This window comes from Mugil cephalus, chromosome 6, assembly GCF_022458985.1.
Source record: "Mugil cephalus isolate CIBA_MC_2020 chromosome 6, CIBA_Mcephalus_1.1, whole genome shotgun sequence".
Taxonomy (NCBI): domain Eukaryota; kingdom Metazoa; phylum Chordata; class Actinopteri; order Mugiliformes; family Mugilidae; genus Mugil; species Mugil cephalus.
In genome coordinates this window covers 14301382-14324127 of record NC_061775.1, presented here as the reverse complement: position 1 = coordinate 14324127, position 22746 = coordinate 14301382, and the positions used below count along the sequence as shown (strand labels likewise).

Sequence of the window (22746 nt, the reverse complement as noted above, 5' to 3'; positions counted from 1 at the left end):
TACTGACACTGACTTGGTATGGATATCGTGTCATGGTATTAACCTTAGAACCTTTTTCCGTTCATGAGATTGTATATGTAAATTTTCTGTGACCCCGTCTTGTATTACTTCCTGTCTGTGTTTTCCCTTCTTTGATTGTGTGATTGGTTTCCCTTCTTCCAACCTCAGAAGTCTCACCTGTGCGATGCCTTCATCCTTGCGGTTGTCAAGTCCATTTTGTTATCTGCTTGTTTTGTTCATTTGCATGTTCCTTTGCGTTTCTGTTCTGTTTCTGTCCTTGTGGATCCTTCTTTTCTGATTTTTGTCTTGCTTTTGGTCTTTTGGACTACCTGCGTCGTTCCTACCTTTTATAAGTTTTCATTCAACTCAATACTTGTTTGTCTATTCCTTGTTTTGTTTTTTTTGTCCTGTGTCTGATTAATTAACTTGGTAACTACTGATCCCTGAGAGTGTGTACTGTGTGTTCTACTCACCAGGGGGAGGTGGTGGATGTCCAGTACGGCAGTGTGGATGACCTTAGGAGAGCCAAAGACACCCTGAACCTCACCAACCAGATTGCAGTGGTCAAGCTGGGCCAAGCGCCTTTACTATACAAGGTAAGGTTAAATCAAAATGACAAAAGTGCTGCTGCTGCTGTACTCTGCTCCACTGAGTATTAGTATAGTATAGTACAAGGTACGACTCTAATATGATTTTCATATCTTAGCTTATTAAATGATTTCAGGTATTTTCACTTACCCACATCCAAATATATCTCTATCCCCTTTGAAAAAATAAAAAATAAAAAATTCACAGCTGGCTGCGTATGGATTGTTATGCTCCATGCACCACTATTATATATATATATATATGAAGCCCCCATTAATAACTTGTGTATCTGCACATCCTTAGCAACGATTTCTTAATCCATTTGCCTTCGTATGAAATAGCATAAGCAGTGCATTGATTGATTAGGCCGGTTTCACCTTGGACGTGCGCCACACTCCACGCAAAGCATTTTCCTCATCAATTAGAAGATGACAGAGGAAATATGAATTCCAATCCAGTTAATTAAAACATAAACATCCACTTACATGTTAATTACTCATAAATTTATCTTCACTTTCCATTAAATCAACGGTAATTTAATTATACTAACCTGATTACAAACTCCATGAGGACTTATACAATATTCCGTAGTGGAAATTTTACTAATGCAAATGTGTTGTGTCTGTGACTCAATAAATGTCAAGTCAGGTGTTGTACTGTATAATAACTATTTGTGGAGATTTCTGATTTTGATAAATCTTGGAAATCTTTGGGATTCTGATACAGTGCAAAACATCTCTACATCCCAAGTCTTATTGTTCTTGCTTTGTGCACTGAACAAACAAAACTAATAGTGATAGAAATGTACTTCGGCATTTATCAAACTTGTAAGAATAACCATATGGTTGAAATCTCTGGGGGAAAAAAAAAAAAATAGTAATGGGGGATTTGGTTGGAACTACTATTATTTCAGAGATCTGAGCTTGTTAACATCTCAGTGACTCCGCTAACGAAGACCATCTGATTATGTTGGACATCTCTGGGACAAGCTAAAAACTGAACCTGTGGTTTGTAGTGATTTGTCATAAAAGCATAAACATGATATTTCAAAAAGCCAGCTCAGAAGTGTTTTGCTTACAAGAGAGAAAACTGAATTTATGAGACAGAATCGCCCAATCACATATATTCAATACTTCACCACATAGTAGGAGAAAGGTCCCGCAGATAAGGCATAGAGACATTCAACCTACAGCACATTTGTTATGACTCGTTGAATTCCAATGTCTCTCTAACAAGGTTGTTTCCATTCTAGGACAGGATCTACTGTATAAAAGTGAATGCAACCTCACTATCGTCAGCTGATTCTGTACTTGCTGCAGTTCATTTATTGGCTCTTTGCTGCAAGTAAAACTTTGAAACAAGACTTCAGCGACTGTCATTTTTGATAAAAGAATTACCGTAACAACATGTTAGGTGTCATTATAATTTTAACTAAAAAAATAGCTTTCACATAGATTTTAGGATTTTTAGGTCTTTTTTGTATATATGTATTTGTGTGGAACTTTCAACCTTTCCAATACAGTCTCCTGTCTTGAAAACACTGAATGTAATTAACTGCACACGATTCTCCATTTTTTTTCTCCAGCATTACTTTGAAAATAATTAATTTCATTGGGCAGAATCTTTTTTTACAGTACCGTGTATTTTAAAAGTTTGGCGCACTAAAGATCACAAGATCTCTTCTCTAAATCTGCAACATTTTTCAGCCCAAAGACCACCAGCTTAATAAAGAGAGACGGAGCAGTGACCCACTACCAAATATCTGGAGTGTTAACTCAGACGTTCACTTAAATATACATAGTTTTTTGTAGGTGTTTCCTTTACCCTGTCCTTTGAGTGTTACTCTACTTTTTAATGTGAAGTTGGTGATAAATTACATGCTAATGAGGCATAACAAGAGTAAACGGAGGCTGCCACAAAAAAAAAAAAAAAAAAGGGAGACAACGTTTAAAGAGGGGTCACTATGCTGCGTTTGTATTGAGATTTTCGACGATCCATTATCCCGGACTCGAACGCCTTTCACACGGGACCCGTCTAGCAACAGGCTGCTGACCCATTTTTTTCTTTTTCCCCCTTCACCCACAGTTTGTGACAAATTTGATCATGTGTGCTCCATAATGTCTCTGTGTGTCAGCAGGTTTGAGAAATGATTGCCCTTTACATATAAGTGGGGAAGAATGATTGATGAGCCTTGCACTCGCGCTAATGAGTGTGTGACGGTGACTGCAGGCCCAATGTTACGCATACACAGCTACATTCGTATTTGACACACACATAATACCTGTTTTTATCATCATATTTTATCTCGTTTGATTTCATTAATTAATATCACCTAATTTTGCGCAGTTCAGAATAGCACCATATATTAATGTATTGTTCTAGCACATTTATTCTCAAAATTGGATTTATTCCTGCTCCTTGTGATCTATGACGTCCAATCGTCCTAAAAGGGTGATTAGAGGTAAACACCGTTGAACAACAACGGGATGATCTCTTTTCTGCTTCCTCTTTTCTGCCCCAGCCACGTTTAAAGCGATTCTCTCTTCACCCATTTCTTTGTAGCTCACGGGTGGTTGCCAGTGGACATTCCTGGCTCCTGTGTGCCTGTGTGTGTGTGTGTGTGTGTGTGTGTGTGTGTGTGCGTGTATGTGTTTTGTCCCCGTTTTGCAGTGAAGGACAGAGTTGTGATGAAAGCAGAATGACCATGGCTGGTGTCACAAATTCAATAAAATAGTCATCTGCGGTCATAAAAAACAAGGACACTACATCTCCCATGGACAACTGTGAAATACTGCTCTGCACCGCGGCGGCTGCAGCAGCACGATCCCTCCTACGCAGAAAACCGTTCAGTCACCGATGCTGGCTACATAAACACCGTCACAGTGCACCCTTTGATCATCATGAACAGCCGTCATCTGAGGAAATATTACCTTCAAAAAGACAATACAAAGTTACTTTAGTATGAATAAATGTACCTCCTTCTCTGTGGTGAATATTGGATTGGAAGCGTCCAACATATAGGCAGCTGTTGTAGGGAGGACAGCATAGTATTGGTGCTCAGCGTTCGCGGTAATATTAATAAACTGTAAAAACACTGACAGTAAATCAGCTCGTCATTTACTACCTGTAAGTAGTGGTTGTGCAAACTAGTTGATTAGTTTCACTCCAGCAGTGGAGCAGTAGCAGCGTTTTAGGCCGAAACTGCTTCAGTTGGAGTGTGCAGCATGAGCAGGTGTTAGTGACACCGCTGTGTAGACCAGTTCATCAGTCTTACGGCGTCGTGGTTAAAACTGTTATTCAGTCGGGTGGTCCTTGCCCGCGTGCTGCGGAGCCTTCTTCCAGAGGGCAGGGGGGTCATACGGCCCATGTGCAGGGTGGGTGGGGTCTCTCATGATGCAGAGCGCCCTATCTGAGCATCTGCTGGCGTGGATGTCTGGAATGGGTGGTGAGCTGCAGCCCATGGTCCGTTGTGCAGACTTCACCAGCTGCTGTTGAGCCTCCTTTCCTGCCACTCTGCTGCTGCAGAGCCACACAGTGGCAGTAAGTCATGGTGCTCTCCACCACACACTTGCAGAACGAGCTGAGGATGTTGGAGTTATTTTATTATTATTATTTTTTTTACTCCACTTCTCCAAACACCCTGCAGTGACAGAGAAAAAGAGGTTGTGAGGCAACAATTGGCTGGTGATTTCAATTGTCAAAGATATTAGAGCTTTAGCTGTAGTACATGGAAAAGGCTTGAGATATACTGTTGTTTTTTTTTTTTTGTTTTTTTTTTCAATCTCATCTTACAACACACTGGTAAACGCTATTGATAGTGCTGAGAGACAGCCTGTTGTTTTACAGGCTGTACATATTTGCAGCTGGCAGTATGAGCCGGCAGTCCTCAGCATAAGGGACTGGTTTTATTTATTTATTGTTAGCTCTGTCATGGTTGCTGTCTTTTAGTGGGTGGGGCTTAGCTGGAGGCAAAACCATCGACATGAGTTAACTCTGACTGGCAGTTTGTGTATGCTTGTTTTTGACAATGATGGAATAAACTGTGATATATTATGTCAATATGTACCGTCACCACTTTCCAGGACTGTGAGTGGTACTTGGAAAGGCTGAGAGTAACCAGTGGGTCCAGATTGATTGACGGGCTGTTGCAGTATACCAGTATTAACAATAATCCTGGTATTAAAAAAAAATAAAAAAATTCAATATCGTGTTAAAAATGTGCATATGAATGTGCATATGATAATATCATGTAAATCTTTGCTGCGCAATTTGGGGCCTGGCTAATTATATTTAGCCCGCACCTTGCCCACTGCATTTTTTTTTTTTGTTTTCCATCGTCAGCACATGTAATCTGCGCTCGCTCACTGCACAGAGAATAAGATTGTGACACATTGATGGAAGTTACTCATCCAAGTCACTGTCCCATTTTCATGAGTCACGTTTTCAGCATGAGGACAACTTACGTGTACTACCACGCGGGGACACAAAGCAACAACAACAACGGAGCGAGGAGAGCGATGTACGTTTTCTAGGTGGAAATACCAACACTATTTTGACTTCACTATTCTGTGTTGGAGACAAAGTCCTATCTAGCTTTAAAAACAACATCAAATATAAAAAAATATTTGGAGGCAGCATGGCCCGGTGAAGCTGAGCAAGTCCCACCAGCTAGTGTGAAGCAGAGAGCTGAACCTAAAACAGGAGGTCCTCCACCACCGCAAAGGAGCGGAGGGGCGCCTCTGTTATTGATCACATCATTTACACATGCAGCTGCTGAATAAAGAAAATGCGACTCCAAATAATTTCCCCCTTTAAGCTGCTCCGTTTAGGCCTGTGCCCCCTTTGTGCCGCATATAGTGCATTCCACAAGCATTTTTGGTGGTCGCCTCCTTCATCAGTGACGTAATCAGTTAGTCGACATCAACTCCACTTCCACCAAATAATAGTTTTGTGCAGCCTCTACCTATAAGCATTGTTAACTATTACCTACTGTACCCTATTACAGTAAATTGATACCCAAAAAAATTACACACATTCTCATTAAAGACTGACATTTTGACAAAGCCACTGGTATGTCAGAGACACACACACCACGGTTCTTAAAAATGAAGAATTGAGGAAGCCACTTGTTCAGCTCAATTTGTCCACTTGCCATTGACTTGGGTATTTGTATGATCATGCCATTTCTCACCATATCTTTGTATGTTTGTGTTTAGCTTTCCCTGCTGTCTGAGTTGGGTTTTGGAGGTGCTCTCCTTTACATTGACCCCTGTGACGCTCCCCCTGGACGACACACCTGGCGTCAAGCCTTTAGAGTCAATCTAAACCCTGGAGGAAACCCCGCCACTGGTGAGTGACTCCACATGTCTTCACTAACGTTGCATTGCTCCTTCTCAGACATGCGTAATGGTTACCCTTGAAAACATTTCATTAGTATGTGTCTGATGTAGCGTGGAATTCAGCTGATTCAGAATCATTTACAAAGAGTCACTGACAAATTGCTCAAAAGACTTTACAAAACCCAGAGCCTTAAATCCTTCGAGCAAGCGACCACAGCGGCAACTAAAAATTTGGGGAGGAGACAAGGGAGGAGAGGATGAGACGAGAGCATCACCAGCAAGCTGATACAAAGAGTATATGACACTATGTAATATATATAATATACAATAGATTGATAAAGGGTAAAAAATAATGGATAGAGCCAACAGAAAAAGTATGAACTGTGTAAAAATTGCTAATATAAGATTAAAATAGAGCACAGCAGCACAACATGCTGCCAGTGATTATAGTTGTTTTACTACTGGTGAGTACGCTGGCACAATATTAAGAATTACAAATACATCCGGTAGCACAATGCAGATCTGAGAATGAACTGTAACATTTAGGTAGGAATGAATAACTGTAAGCGATGAACACTAGACAGATGCCCGGGGCCAGAATCACAGATGGGAAATATGCAGCTCTTCAGATCAGAAAATGCCCTTCTAGCTCAAAGACAAGGCAAGGAGGAAGAGGAGATAGAGAGGTACAGAGTTAATGACACACCACACAGTGATAGCACATGAATGCATGGATAATGAGGGAGGAGTGTAGAGGATAGGCCCTTAGTTCATAGACATGTAAGCCAGCCCTAGCTATAAAATTCAGAGAGGAAAGCTTTAAGTGTAACCTAAAGTAGAGAAGGTCCTTGCTTCAGAGACCAAAACAGGGTGCTGGTCCACAAGGCTCTGCCTCCCATTTTACTTTGTGAAACTTGCGACATTCGGTGAGTGAAGCTGTAATTCTATGAGGTTTTAAGACAAGATAGGGCCTTGTTTGTAAAGAGAAGAATTTGAGTGATACTGTATGATGGCTCTTGTAAATTTCCATCAGAGCTTTTTTTATGACAACTATATCAACAACCTGATAATAGAAATTGGAAATGCATGAACTACTCTCTCAGAATCCCAAAGGCAGTATAAAGACACAGAGAATGTTCAGAATTATGTCAATAGCAGATGAAAGAAGGCAGTCCCAGTCACTTGTTTCATGAAACATTTGAAAGACACATCCACATACAATGTACACCAAGGTTCTATACAATAGAGTAGAAGGCCAAATTAATGCTGCCCAGAGAAACTATTTGACGAGACAGTAGATCTCCTTGGGGCTTAGAGTCAGATATAGTCAGAATTCAGGTTTGTTTGAGTTTAGTGAAGTTTAACTAGCTGGGCTGTGTTACCTGGCTTAATTGTTGAATACAGCTTGGTGTCATCTGCATAGCAATGGAAATATGAGTAGAGTTTCCTAGTAAAATTGCCAAGGAGAAGGATGCATAATGTGAAAAGTATTGGTCCTAGTGTGGAACCCTGTGGAACTCCAGGACTGACTTTTGTATAAGAAAAATCAATGTTGACATCAACAAACTGGAATCTGTCTGTCAGGACATTTACACCAGTCTAACATGGTACCTTTCATCCCAATTACACTTTCCAGTTTCTGTATTAAAATATTGTGATCAGTCAGGCAGGACAAAGATAGAGACAAGTAAATACAAATTTTTCAATATTTACTGTTTACATTTTACTGACTAGGCAGTCACTTCCATACAGCTACAGCTACTATGTGGCAAATGGACATTTGACTAAAATTAAATTTGAGCTAATTTCAGCGACAGCGACTCTCTCTCTCTCTTTCTCTCTTCTCTCTCTCTCTCTCTCTCTCTCTCTCTCTCTCTCTGTTTACTGTTTATTTAAGAAAGGGACAGTGCAATTTCATAGAACACATGATTACCCATGGTTAAAAAAGCCAGAATTAGCCAGAAGGCTAGTTTTCATCTGTAGTCCCCTGGCCTTGATGTAAAAAAGGCAATAAGAAGCATACAATACATGTACAATATAATACAAGATACATAAACAACACTTACTGTATAATAATAAAAAAAAAAAAAAAAAAACAACAACATTTTATCATAACATCAAAACATCAGAGCATCACAACATATTTTAGTGTTGGCATCTATAGGTGTTGATAAGCCACGTTTTCAGTTTTTTTGTAAAGCCCTTGTATGTCGTGAGCAGTTTAATCTCCTCAGGTATTGAGTTCCACACACTTGCACTCCTTACTGACCAGGCCGACTTACTGAAAGTGCTCCTGCGCAAAGGAATATAACAGTCACCTCTGACAGAGCCTCGAGTGACACGCTCAAGGCTGTTTCTTTGGCTGATGAACTCTGCCAGAGGATCTGGAGCCAATTTATGGAGCACTTTGTAGGTCAGTTTTAGGTCTGCAAATGTGTGAAGACTGTCCCAATTTAAAATACTATACTTTTTTAAAATTTCACAGTGATGATAGTGCCTAGGTTTTTTATCCATAACTTTAATTGCTTGTTTGTACAAGATTTCCAATGGTTTTTTTGAGCTCTGACCAGCCTGGGACCAGCTAGTTAGGCAGTAGTTGAAATGACTGAAAATCATCGAATGCAAGTACATTTTTGCGGCTTCAGTAGACATTTCATTTCGAATTGCACGAAAATTAACGAGGTTTAACTTGATTTTTTTACACAATTTGCCAATATGGGCTTTAAAGGAAAGCTCAGAATCGATTGTTATCCCAAGATATTTATATTGGTTGACAATTTGTATTTTTTCTCCATTAACATGTATGTCGGGGTCAAGTGATACTTTGTTTGTTTTAGTGAAATACATGCCTACAGTTTTAGAAACATTTAGCTGTAGACAGCACTCCTGCAACCAACTTGTAACACAGGACATTGCTTTGATGAGTTGAGCGGCAACAATGTCTTTGGTGTGACCATGAACAAAGAAAACCGTATCGTCTGCATACATTACGCATTCAGCTTCTGGACAGACAGTGGGCAAATCATTAATATAAAGACTAAATAAAAGGGGGCCTAATATTGATCCCTGAGGGACTCCAGAGGTTAGCCTAAGAGAGTCAGATATGCAGTTGTTAACAGATACAGATTGTGTTCGATCATGCAGATATGATTCAATCCATCCCACAGCGTTTTGAGAGAAGTTAAATTTTGAGAGTTTGGTTAGAAGAACAGAGTGATTTACTGTATCAAAGGCTTTCCTGAGGTCCAAAAACACCGCCCCTACAACTCCACCCTTATCGAGAAATTTTTTTATTTTCTCAATAAGGAAGCAAGTAGCCATCTCAGTGGAATGCTTGGATCTGAAACCAAACTGCATGGCATGGAGAGAGGGGGAGCTGCTGTTTAAATGATGGACAATCTGTTGTGACACCCATTTTTCTGCGATTTTGGAAATGGCTGGAAGAATGCTTATTGGGCGGTAGTTATGCAGAGATGTTGGGTCACCAGATTTAAAGACAGGGGTAACAATGGCAGATTTCCAGGCCTTTGGAAATTGACCCGATGAAGCTGAAAGATTGATGATTGAGGCAATCGGAGTGGCAAGAGCTGAACCTAGATCTTTGAGCATGTTCGAATCCATTCCAAAAACATCCTTTGCTTTTGATGGTTTGAGTGATCGAATTAAATCAATAACTTTAGTCTCAGTAATATTTGTAAAGGTTAAAGACTGCGTTGCAGACGATACAGGGTATTCCCTCCTTTGTTTTACTGTGAACTTATCAGAAATTTCTGACACAGACTCAATGAAGTAGTTGTTGAAAGCATCAGCCATCACTTGAGGTTCTGTCAAGACATTTCCATTTAATTTAATTTGCATTAGTTTTGTTTTGTTTTTTTGGGGATCACCCAATAGTTTTTTAATATAATTCCAGGTTATTTTAGAATTCCCCCTTGCACTATTCAAGGCAGTAATGAAAAAGTCAGCTTTAGACTTTCTTATTTCTTTCACTACCCTATTTCTCAACGAAACAAATTGGTGTCTGTTGTGCCCTAATTTGAGTGACAACTTCAAAGAGTTGTCTCGTTCTTTCATGAGTTTAAGAATAGATCTGTTTAACCAGGGAAGGCCGTTCTTTCTAGCTTTTAATTTAATTATCCGTGTAAATTGTGTAATTATTTGTTGTATTTTATTAGCCATATTAGAACAATCCATATCCAAGTTTTTGCCGGTGAACAATTCATCCCAGTTTACTTCTTTGATTGAGTCTTGAAAGTTTTGTTGTTCCTGTTTTGGTATCCTATAGAGTTCAGTGGCGGCCAAGGGTTTGAAGCGTTTTTTATTTAATTTTCTTGTGATCATTATAAGATTGTGATCAGACATTCCTGTGAGCATATTATATGACTTCAAAATCCTTTCTGGTCTATTAGTAAAAGTTAAATCAATCTGGGTGCTCGTGAAATTTGTAATTCTTGTAGGGCCATTAATTACCTGAGTCATATCCATATCATCCATAACCTTTTTCAAATTTTTCCTAACTTTGTTAACTTTCCAATTAACATTTAAGTCACCCATTATTATCACCTCTTTTGCAGGATTGAGTTGTTTCAATAAAATTTCTAACTTTTCAAAAAAATCCACATTTGAAGAAGGAGGCCTATAAATAACTATAAGAATAAAAGACATTTGCTGTGACAAGGAAACAGTTAGTCCAAGAATTTCTAATCCATTTTCATCTGTGACATATATCTCATTGCAGTTAAAGGTGTCCTTGGCATAAATCATAACACCTCCTCCCTTGGAACCCTGTCTGTCTTTTCTGAAAATTTTATAACCAGGTACAGACAGTATTGCTGAGGGCGAAGATTCACGAAGCCATGTCTCGGATAGGCAGAGGAAGTCAATATTAGAGTCGGTGAGAAGGTGATGGACCTGATCACTTTTTGGTAGAATACTTCGTATATTTAAGTGTGCACAGAGAATGCCTTTTGATTTATGTATTGAATCCCATATTAGTTTAGAGTTATTGACGGTTTGAAACACCCTAAATTTACGGTGTTTTAATATTGCAGGATTTGGCAGCCTCTTGTTTATTTTATTGGCAATGTTTGCAAGTGGCTTTGCACTGCTTGTTTCCACATCAGCCAAAAGACCTCCGCCTACCGTTGGCCCAGTAAACGAAGGTGGAAGCCCAGCTAATGGGGGTGTAGGCCCAGGTAGCTGAGGTGGAGGCCCAGGTAGCTGAGGTGGAGGCCCAGCTAGCAGAGGTGGAAGCCCAGGTAGCTGAGGTGGAGGCCCAGGTAGCTGAGGTGGAGGCCCAGCTAGCAAAGGTGGAGGCCCAGCTAGCAGAGGTGGAGGCCCAGCTAGCGGTGGTGGAGGCCCAGCTAGCAGAGGTGGAGGCCCAGCTAGTGGTGGTGGAGGCCAAGCTAGCAGAGGTGGAGGCCCAGCTAGCAGAGGTGGAAGCCCAGGTAGCGGAGGTGGAGGCCCAGATAGTAAAGGTGGAGGCCCAGCTAGCAGTGGTATTGGCCCAGATAGCAGAGGTGGAGGCCCAGCTAGCGGTGGTGGAGGCCCAGCTAGCAGAGGTGGAGGCCCAACGATCAGAGGTGGAGGCCCGGCTAGCAGAGGTGGGAGCCCAGCTAGCAGAGGTGGAGGCCCAGCTAGCAGTGGTGTTGGCCCAGGTAGTAGTGGTGGAGGCCCAGCTAGCAGAGGTGGAGGCCCAGGTAGCAGAGGTGGAGGCCCAGCTAGCAGTGGTGGAGGCCCAGCTAGCAGTGATGGAGGCACAGCTAGCAGTGGTACTGGCCCAGGTAGCAGTGGTGGAGGCCCAGTTAACAGTGGTGGAGGCCCAGCTAGCAGAGGTGGAGGCCCAACGATCAGAGGTGGAGGCCCGGCTAGCAGAGGTGGGAGCCCAGCTAGCAGAGGTGGAGGCCCGGCTAGCAGAGGTGGGAGCCCAGCTAGCAGAGGTGGAGGCCCAACGATCAGAGGTGGGGGCCCAGCTAGCAGAGGTGGAGGCCCAGGTAGCTGAGGTGGAGGCCCAGCTAGCAGTGGTATTGGGTGAGCTAGCAATGTTGTTAGCCCGGCTGCCCGAGATGAAGGCCCCGTTAACAGTAATGTTGGCCCAGCTAGCGAAGGTGAAGGCCCAGCTGGTACTGGCCCAGGGTTTAGTTCAACATTACCAGCCAAAAGAAGTATCAGCAAGAGGTTAAGAACATCCAGGAGTGGTTTGCCTGTAACAGCCTTTTCCTGCTCACCTGGGGGTGGCCTAGCATGGCCATAGTCCAGTACCCGTGTAAATAACATGTGCTGGCTCCATCTGGCTGGATACAAAGTTAGAGTGTCCCTTTTTCTTGGACAAGTTGAACATAACAGAAAATAGAGAGTTATCCAAGCAACAGAGGAATATGTTGATAGCACAATCCAAGGTCCACTTTGCTTTTTGGATGATTTTTTAAGCAAACACTCAGGACCTCCCCAACTGTGTGCCTGCAGCCTGGCAGCCATCTTGGTGCAAAAAAAAATCAGGCTCCTTATCTCTCATATTTTTACCTTGGCATCAGGCAGAGGACATTACTGTATATTGCTCTATATCTCTGTGACTTTCTTCTACTGTATTTAAATCACCCTCCCAAGATGGATGACTTGTCTGACCCTCAGTCTTGTCCCCACTTCCTGTTTTTCTGCCCGGTCTGGTCAATAGGGATGTGTCATTACCGCTGAAGTATCCTTAGTCCCTGTAACAGTCCCAGTACCACAGTGGCAAGACCCAGTAGATCCCCACCAGATGTCTGGACTGCTGTGTGAGCATGTGTAAGATTGTGTATCTGAACATGTGTGTTGGAGTGTATTTAAGTGGAAGAGAGAGAGAGACAGATGTTGGCTGTCTGCTCTCTCACCATTCGCAATGCTCTCAGGTCCCCGGTGCTAATACAGCTCAGAAGAACAGAAGATGTGAAAGGACACCTCATTACTCATATCAACCATACTTTCTTCAACTGCCACTATATATAAATATATTCGGCCTCAGTGAAATTATCAGAGGAAGAGGAAGTTTCACTAGCGTTTAATTAAAATTATTTGTATTATTCGTGTATTCGTATTTCAGTTTTCCTATTCTCTGCGAAGGTCACTTGAATACATTAAAAAAAAAAGAAAAATATCATATCCTATGATCACATGAATAATGAGAATATGAAAGCAAACATTGTTTTTTGTGGATGGTATTTGCATGCCATGTTTTATTATGTATTGTGTTGTATTCATTATAGTCGGTGTATTTTTGTTGGCAATGACTATCTGTCATTACTATGCTGGATTCAGAACGTCTACACAACCGTGAGGGATTCACAAGAAAATAATGTATGCATGTGCTCTAGTGCAGGTTTAATTTATTCATACCAGCCTGCTTACTGAGTTTCAAAAGTCAGTTTGGCTTGGTTCCACTGAATGAAAAGACACACACTAAAATGTGTCCTGACTGTTCCCTATCTTACTTTTCTTAAATTCAACACTTTTTAAGGCCATTTGTGGAAATATTTGTGTGAATATAGAAAATATCCATGCAGAAATGATGAAATAATAATCCAGCAGCGGAGCTCTGAATTGCTCACTGAGGTGGAATAGTGACAAAAAAACATAGCGTACAGTGTACAGTATGTAATACATAACATGAATAAAAATAGCATATAGCATGACATATAACATGTAGATTATACAGCTCAATAATAAGTTGGCATTATATTATCATGATTGTTTTGGAATGATTTACATCGACAGAGTGCATTCTCACATAGTAGTTCTTAAATTCAGTGCTAACCTTTAACATTGACTTTATGCTTCAGGTTAGTGATTATAAAGCAATCTGTTACTTATTGGAGCATCAAGGCTCTTCTGGAGTACTGTGTTGTCCAATTCCATACCAAAGAGGGAGGTACCTTAACAGTGTATTGTCAATCAGATCATGCACCGCCTTCCAGAAATGTTTTAATTTTCTATATATGTGTTACGAACCCGCAGCTCATTACAGGGAAAGGGAAGTAACACACAAACACAATCTGACGACAAGATTGCGATAAAGGTGTGTATTTATTTGAAAAACAATGTGGGTAACAGAAGTGGACCATCAGGTGCTGTTAAATCAAATAAAGAAAGATAACAAAAAGAGGACTCCTTGAAAATAAAACGGAGCTTTCTGTCTAAAGACTAATGTGTCAGCGTTGGTGATAATAAACTTAAATGTTCCTAAAAACAAAAAACTAATTCGCACAACCAAAAATACAAAGGAACAACACCTCTGTGCCTGGTGTTTCCAAACAATCGTGAAAACTAACCGTGAGTCCAAAATCAGTAACAATATCTGGGCAACAGTTCTCTAATATTTGTAACGCTCAAGAGTACACAAAGTTTCGAGGAGCGCCTGTCGGGCCCACTTGGCTTTTATAGCTGTCGAACGCCGGTTGGCTGGGGCCCGCACCAATCACCTAGGGATCTGCTCCGGACAGGGAGGACACGCCCACTGGGGACGCTCCACAAGACACCTAAAATGGAATAGGGACACGCACACACACACAGAGAGGGGAGGAAAATACAGCCAACGGCTCAAGGCCGTAACAATATGCTTTACAGCAATGACATCTAGGGGGTGAATTAGAAAACATGTTGTTTAAGCAAAGTGGGAAGTGGTTATGTGGTGCTGTGCATGAATTTGTAATTTTCTCATCTTCTACTAGCGCTTATTCTCACTGGGGTCGCGGGTGAATTTGTAATTTTGTCCAATTATTTTATTACAGGACCCCACAAACCCCAGTGGTCATTGTCAAAAACATGCCCCATATCCCTTTGCCATATGCTTTTAAGTGAGGGCAAGGAAAAGCTGTGATGGTGATGGTGGCAGATCCGGGTTGTGTGATAAAGAGGCAAGCCTGGAGATTTTGCCAAGGTTGTAGAATTAGAGAGACAGAGCTCTTATTCTGTATCAATTCAGTGAGCATTCTTGTGTTTCTGGGCCCTTTGTCTGGGCAGCCTAATAGTACATTTGTAAAGCTGGTTGTGCCAGACTCTATTCTCTATATATTTTGTTAAAAATTGAAAAGATATTTTTGGTGAAGAGTTATTCCAGTAGAAAGAGGTTAACATGTTTATGGATTTATTCTGCATGCATATTTAATGAGTAATGCATCTCGTAAACCTGTTTCTTTATTGCATACCATTCTTCCCATTACCCCAAACATACCGTGCGTTTTCATATGTACATGTACAATGGAAATTACAGCTTTCATGAATGGCAATTCTCACATGGTTTTGATGAGCCGCCTCTAATTTAGCTGTCACTTGTACTGAATAATTTTTGACTCAGAATCATTACGATTATTATTATTATTATGCAGACTACAATTTAGTCTCTCTTGAGGTATGTCTCGGGAACAGCCATAATAGCATGCATGGGAATACTCAAAAACACTCAGGATTATACTGTATGAAGTATTTAGTATTTTGAAAATGACTAGAAAGATCTTGTGAAGATTGGTGAAAACAGGCCAAAGTATTGTCCATTGCATTTGGTTGACACCAGTTACGATTTGCACATTTATCCCTTTGTTATGCAAAAGGTTACTCATCGTTCTGCTTTATAGACGGGTTATTATTAAATCTCTGTGAGGGTCATTGATCCACATATCGAATGCAGAAAAGCACACCAGACTCCTTTGGATGTTTCCAAAAGCTGAATGTAATTGCAGATAGTTACAAACTTGGCTGAAGCACAGTTTTATAATTAACAACATCAAGTTGTCTTACTGCCCCAAAACAGAGGGTAGACATAGCACAAGGTTTCTGGAGAATTGTTAAGCGTTCTTTTTCTGACCTGCACGTGCAGTTGCAAATCTGACTTCTTTTAATGTATGCCACTTGGACCATAGGAGACTAGCAGACATGTTTTCAGTGAGGTGAGGTAGTGAAGTAATGAATGTATATGAAGTCACGTATGGTCTTTTGAAGGTCAGTGTTGGCAAAAGAACAAAAGAGCTCATGGTAGCTTTGTAGATACGGAGAAAAGACTACTCAATGGAGAGGGCAGTTCATTACGAGGATGTTAAGGAGTTATTTCTTTCAGACATCTAGATTATTGGAAAACAAGACGTTTGCAGCTGTAGGTAACATTTGCCACCGTCGTGTGACATAGATCTGATTTCCTGCCCACAGAACAATGGTAATGAATATTGTGTTTGCAGATAATCTCCGAGTGGAAGCATGCAAATGAACAAAAACAATTGTTCATTTGTTTCAGCCTAATTAGATTTCTAATTGCGTGGGCATTTAAAGGTCAGACAGTGTTCAGAATGCAATACCACAAAAGTAATGTCACATTCATAGCTGATCATTGGCTGTCTGGGGGGGGCTTTTTTGTTTTTTTTTCTGGAAAGGGAGCAGCATTAGGTTTGTCCCAACACTAGGACTCGTTCTTGTCATCGTGCACTTCAAAGCTAGACACGTCCAACATGATGCAGGTCTGGGATGCATATTTCCACAATTGAATTGGTGTTAAACCAATCATCAGGTAAATAGGACATAATCAGTTTAGCATCTGGCTTAATATGTTTTTGTGTTATTTCTATGATGACATGTCTTATCCACGCAAATGATGTCAATGGGAAGTTTATGACCATTAAGACATGCGATCTTGACTATATGTTTCTATCATGCCCACTTTCTACATCCAGATTAAAACAAAACTCCCATCAAATACATTTAATGACTGCACACATTTTAAATTTTTTATTTTAAAACATTTTAAATTATTTATAATAATATGAATGCATTGGCTTTATATAGCACTTTACCATTAGATGCTCAGAGCGCTTTACAATTGATTGCATTATTCATCCACTCACACAGTTACTCTCTGGTGGTGGTAAACTACCTCAGTAGTCACAGTTGCCCCGGGGCAGACTGACGGAAACGTGGCTGCCAGTCCACCCCAATGGCCTTTCCAACCACCACCAAACATTACTCACTCACATCATACACCAGTGGGGTACACACTGGGAGCAAGGTGGGTTAAGTGTCTTGGGATATACACGGGATAGAGCAACCAACTTTCTGGTTATTGGACGACCACATATTTGCTACTGATCAGCCAAAACATTAAAATCACTGACAGATGAAATGAATGATACTGACCATCTTAGGACAATATTATGCAATATTCTGCTAGGAAACCTTTGGACCTGCCATTCATGTTGATGTTACTTAGACATGTACCACTCACCTAGACCAGAGCAGGCACCCCCAGCTCATAGCAGTGGCACTCCTTGATGACAGCACACAAAATATGAAGAACAGCACAAGGTGTTGACCTACTGATCTGTGGGATGCACTGGGACAAGCCTGATCCACAGAGGCCCCTCCTCTCCACTTGTAGAACCTAAAGACCCCATAACAACTTTGTTTCCAGACACCACAGGACACCCTCATAAGGCCCATGTCCATTCTCTGATGAGTCAGCTGTCTAGGAGGCGCCAACAGGGCGCCGGTGCTAATGCAAACGGTAGCAACAAGACCAACAAGCAACTTTTCGATGCCCCATTTTGGCGCCACTAAATGTTTAATTACTTCCCCTAAGCTCTTTGTAAAGTGCAAATTAAGAAAAAGAAATCATTCCGATCATTCTGGTTCAAGTTGGGTTCATGTGTAGCGTTGGCACCAACATGACGCCACAACAGTTTTTCACCTGCATGGATGGAAGTGAAGCTTCAGAATGAAAATTTTGATTCAAAAGATGCGATCACGGCAACCTGCATCTTGCTCGAAGGTGCAAGTGAGGTAACACCTCAAATCTGACTACAAATATGAGCACAGAATAATGTACCATCTTTGATAGCCTGCGAGACCCCATGCCACCGGAGAAAACAGATGATACACTGATATTTTTATTATGATAATTATGACAGTTTATTGTGAATTTTATTTTTGTATTAAACTCCAGTTTATTGGATAAAACCTTAACGGTACCCATCCCTAGTCATAATGTTATGCCTGATCGGTGCTCAGACATAATGAGAAGATATTATACCATCAATCTTATTATGGACATCTTAAAATCTGTGTAACACCCCTGCTGATTACCACTCAGCCGTCAGCTGCCTTTCTTCAACTTATTTAGTAAATGAATCACGGCGGGTCGAGACGAAAATTGGATCCATTAGTGCAGGAAAGTACGCTGCGCCATTATTACATTCAAAATGCAACCATTTTCACCCAGTAGCTTCTAACATGCAATACTGCAAATGGATTTGTTTTTCAATGTGAGGTCAGTGCAGTGTCTAACGGATGTTTTCATAAGACCCTACCGTGCGCTCAATGAAGCATCGCTGCGTCTCCTGCTGGTAACTCAGAGGACAAGAAGGAGTATTTAACTATGCCGAGATTTATAGTCATATCACCTGCACTTCATGCATGGGCTCGCACAAAACAGTTCTTCAAAGTTTACGGGAATGTAGGCCATTTTCCCATGAAAGCGCATGAATATCCCGCTGGTTTGAGAGACTTTTGAAAAGAGGTTGCATTGCAGCCGTTTTGCTTTAGGTTGAAAAGCTTTTACCTTTCAGGCCCTTGGTGTTTTCACAGCTTTAAAACATACTCAGTTGTCAACAATACCTCTCTTTTCAAATGGAAAAATAAGACACAAGAAGCTGTCAGTAGTGCTCCCAGTGGAAATGCTGCCAGTGGAAGGAGCTGTTTAGAGTAAATGTAATTCCGCTGTTTGCCAGGGCTCTGAATAATGTTCCCCCTGACTTTCCCCGCCTCTCAGTATATTGTTTGGACTTTGTTGTCTTCCTCTCTCCACCCTCTCCTCCTCCTTCCTTAGCTTGTTAATTTGACTGTTCCTTGTAGCGTTGTATCACTGCTGTGTTGTCATACACTGCCTGCTGAGACAGCTACAACAAATCAAACCCTCTGCCATCTCATACGTACATCTCTCCTAGTGCTGCAATTTTATTGAATATATTCCATATGTTCATGCCTGTGCTTGTGTACCATTGGTGCGGGTTTCACGTGCGTGCATGTGTGTGTGTGTGGGCGCTGTGTCTGTATATATAAAAAAGTTTTCAAGCCCGCTCGTGTTACTTGGATGGATATTTGAAAATATTCATATGTGTATGTCTTTTTCATGTGTTCTTGTTCTTCATGTCCCGTAGAGTGCGGCATGAATGAAAAGGGAAAAGTGGCATGCAGATTCCTGCAGAGCCCGGTGTTTGCTTAGATGTCATCGGCAGGTGTTCCCTGTCAGGTTTACTCCACATTGCTCCAGCACTCATCTAGTCTGATGTGCGTCATGCTGCTGGAGCATCCATTCTTTCTTGGAAAAGATCCCGCAGCTTCTCTCCTGACACTTGGCAGAAAGCTGAAACAGTGCCAGCCTAGAAGGTTGTTCTTGACTGAAAGGAACATTCAAATAACCGGGTCAGCAAACATTAAAGCTTTGCGTGAGTTGGTGTATGAAAACTTGATTAGCAGTTTTATTTGGAAGAGTAGAGCTTAGCATATACATACGTGATGCGGATGTCTCCATCAATATCATATCATAATATCTTGAAACGATTGAATCGTAACTTCACAACATATCTTCCTCTTTGTTGGCTGACGTCAAAGTTGCCAAATGTCAATGAAGTAGCAAAATCACATGACTAAATTTGGTGTGTTGAAGTGCTTTACTCTAGAAACTGTAGCAATTAGTAAATTATGCAATATGGATGTTTCACAGAGTGGTAGTGGGAGATTGTTATTCAGTAACATCCATTTTGACTCGTCACCAAAAAAAGTACTTTCAGGCAAAGGCTGCACTGAAACAACAACACAGAATGCTGTGTTTTAAAGAACATAATGTTCTTTGAGACAAAATCAATACAACAAATATTACAGAGCTCACTGAATTTATGGCGTTGTATGACTAGTCCATTTCTGTAGTTAAGAATGTAAGTTTTCCCCATCTGTCTGAGCTTCTGGACCCATGGTACGAGCTAGCCTCACCTTGGTGGTATCAGATTTGGACCAAAAAAAACTTGATTGGGACATCCCTAATACTTGGGCAGTTTGATTGGGGATACTGTATGTATTTTTAATAAAGGAGGTGAAGCAACCATTCGACATGCAGTGTAGTGTCTGGAACAAATTTCATAGGTCTTCAACAGGGGGCCTGCGACCCCTAGGGGTCCGCGGAGTTACAGCAGGGGTGATCGCAAAATCTTTGGTTGGTTAACCATTTTTTAATTATATATATTTTTTTTTTTACAATTACAATACAATTTTCCCCCACAAATTTAAATTCATTTAAAAACAGATTAATATGAATCCAACATATTTTATGAGGAAGGACGTTATCTTTCAGTTCAGTCACTTCCCTCATTCAGCGATACAGGATATATATATATATATATATATATATATATATATATATATATATATATATATGTATGTATATATATTATATATATATATATATATATATATGTATGTATATATATATATATATATATATATATATATATACATACATATATATATATATATATATATATATATATATCCTTGGCCTAGGAAGCGTTGAAGAACCCTGGTCTATTTTAACCAACTGAAGCCCTATCACTCCATGCCCATTTGTCTCATCAAAAGCCTCAATCTGGCGGATAAACACAAATCAATTTATTACGACATATTTATTATCACAATATTTTACTGAAAACCAATTCAAGGGGAAGCTGTGTCCAAACCTTTGCCTGATAGTGTATGTATAGAGAGAGCAGGTTTGGGACTCCTTTTTGTTGGGTGTGATTAGTGCCACAGATGCAGATTTTGGAAATGCTTCAGTTCATTTTAATAACAAGGCAATCTGCCTGAGACCTGCCGGTTCAAGACTCATGAGAGAGCACCACACGAGAGGGAGAAAGACACTGTGTTCTTCCTTTATGGGAAAAATAATTGTTTCTGGCACCTTTTTCTATCAGAGGCGTCATGTCTTTTGCCAAGTTGTTGCCCCTGGTAGTGAGGCAATTTCCTCTGTCTTTTGAATGTGGCTGCCACGCGTGTGGTTTGTCTTTCACAGATTTATTTCTGTATCCCCTTGCTGTCTTTAACAAATGAGAACTGCTGGTCATCCGCTTGTGATTGCTCGCTGAACGTGTTCTATTTGATATTATACAAAGCTGCCTGTGTGTATGGCTGCGGACGCGTAATTGCTTACCTTTTACTTTAAAAAAAAAAACAAAAACAAAACAAAAACAAATGCAGCTCTATCTCAGTGCTCTTCTGATGTAGCCAGAAGGAGAATGTTCAAATCATTTCATTGTGTTAATTTTTGAACTGGTTGACAGGTGGGTGGTTTATTGCAGTGTCCCATGGGTTGTTTAGAAACCTCTGCTGGATTGAAATGAACCCAATTAATGGGAAATGTAGCCATATATAGACATATTTATTCACATATATAGTATCTTTGCTTGTGAAGGAAGAACAAAATAGGAATCTGAGTAGTTAGAATCAACCCTCTTTCCTAATACTGTGCGAAACTTGAGGACTGACCACAGAAATCAATGGTTGGTGCAGGGTATTTCATTATTTCAGTGGTTCATTCTTGTGCAACCTGTGATTTATGCTCTACCTTTGTATAATTATGTTCATTTGAGGTCTGATCATAACCTACAATTCGTACATTAGTTTGATAAAGTTAGGATGATTAAATGTTGGGAGGACAGTAGTGTCTGGCTTTCATATGGCTAACAAAATAGAATACTGAGCTTCGTTATCCCTGCTATCTTTATCTTTGCAACGCTGTTTTTTCACACAACAAAACCAGTGTTCGAGTTGGTTAGCATCCAGTCAAGTCAAGCTGGGCAGCACTTGTTTGAAAAACAATTTAATTCCGATCAGAACTGAAGTTAGCCCATGCAGTTCTCAGCCCGCTCAAACCGAGGGTATTCTCACTATGGCCGACCACCTTTTCAAGGTGAAAACTAACTTTTAGTGAGTTCTCATTAGGAATTAGCTCACACAGTTTTCCGGAGAAGGTGCTTTCTCTGTCCATTCTGCTGAGAGTTGGACTTTGCTGGATTCATTACAGTTAATTGGCTGTTTAGAGGGACACTATGCTACAGTAGAATGTGGGAGCAGCAGCTGTAGCATTAGCATCAGTGCAGGCTGAATTATGCATGGAGGTTAAACCTTCTGAAAGATTCTCCTTATGATTTATTAATGTCAGCTTGCTGATAGGAATGGATTAAGTCTGTGGCAGGGGATACCGAACCATGACACATTCACAATGGTCATGGCAGAGTTACGCAGAGTTACGCAGCAAAACTGGAAGAAAATCAAAGCCAAAAACCCCATCGAAGTCCCGACGTTTGTGAGTGCTCACTGAAATGAAGCTTTCACAAATTGTGTATGGAACAGGGTTTTTTTTTTACTCAGTTGAAAGACAAACGTCTCACTGTGAGCTGCTCTGTTGAGTTCCGGCTTCAAGTTAGCTGCTTGATAGTATGTCAGGGCTTTATCACAGTCCTGCATGATGGCAGCTGAGAAGCAAAACAATAAGCTCTAAACAAGAAAACCTAGTGGTAAAATTGTGAACATTTATCATATCTATATTATATCCATACTGTTGCAAGTCACCAACTACTGGCATCTGTTTCATTTAGTGTGTTGCTTTTTTTTTTTTTTTTGAAACTTATCAAATTAATAACTAATTTCCACAAAGTATGTTTGACATAACAATGAACTGTTTCCTTAGGGGGTAGGACTAATTTCATTCCTCTAGGGAATCTGTATTAGAACCAATGAGGGTCAAAGCTGCTAAAAT

At 40.6% G+C, this 22746-nt stretch overlaps 1 protein-coding gene across 1 annotated transcript in view; it reads left to right on the top strand.

Annotated features, from left to right (window-relative positions):
- LOC125009939 (inactive N-acetylated-alpha-linked acidic dipeptidase-like protein 2) overlaps window positions 1-22746 on the top strand; it is a 284469-nt gene that overhangs the window by 69037 nt on the left and 192686 nt on the right. The window contains exons 5-6 of the mRNA XM_047588201.1: window positions 477-596; window positions 5805-5937. Of these exons, the coding sequence (XP_047444157.1) occupies window positions 477-596; window positions 5805-5937 (253 nt within the window). The remainder of the gene's footprint in view (window positions 1-476; window positions 597-5804; window positions 5938-22746) is intronic.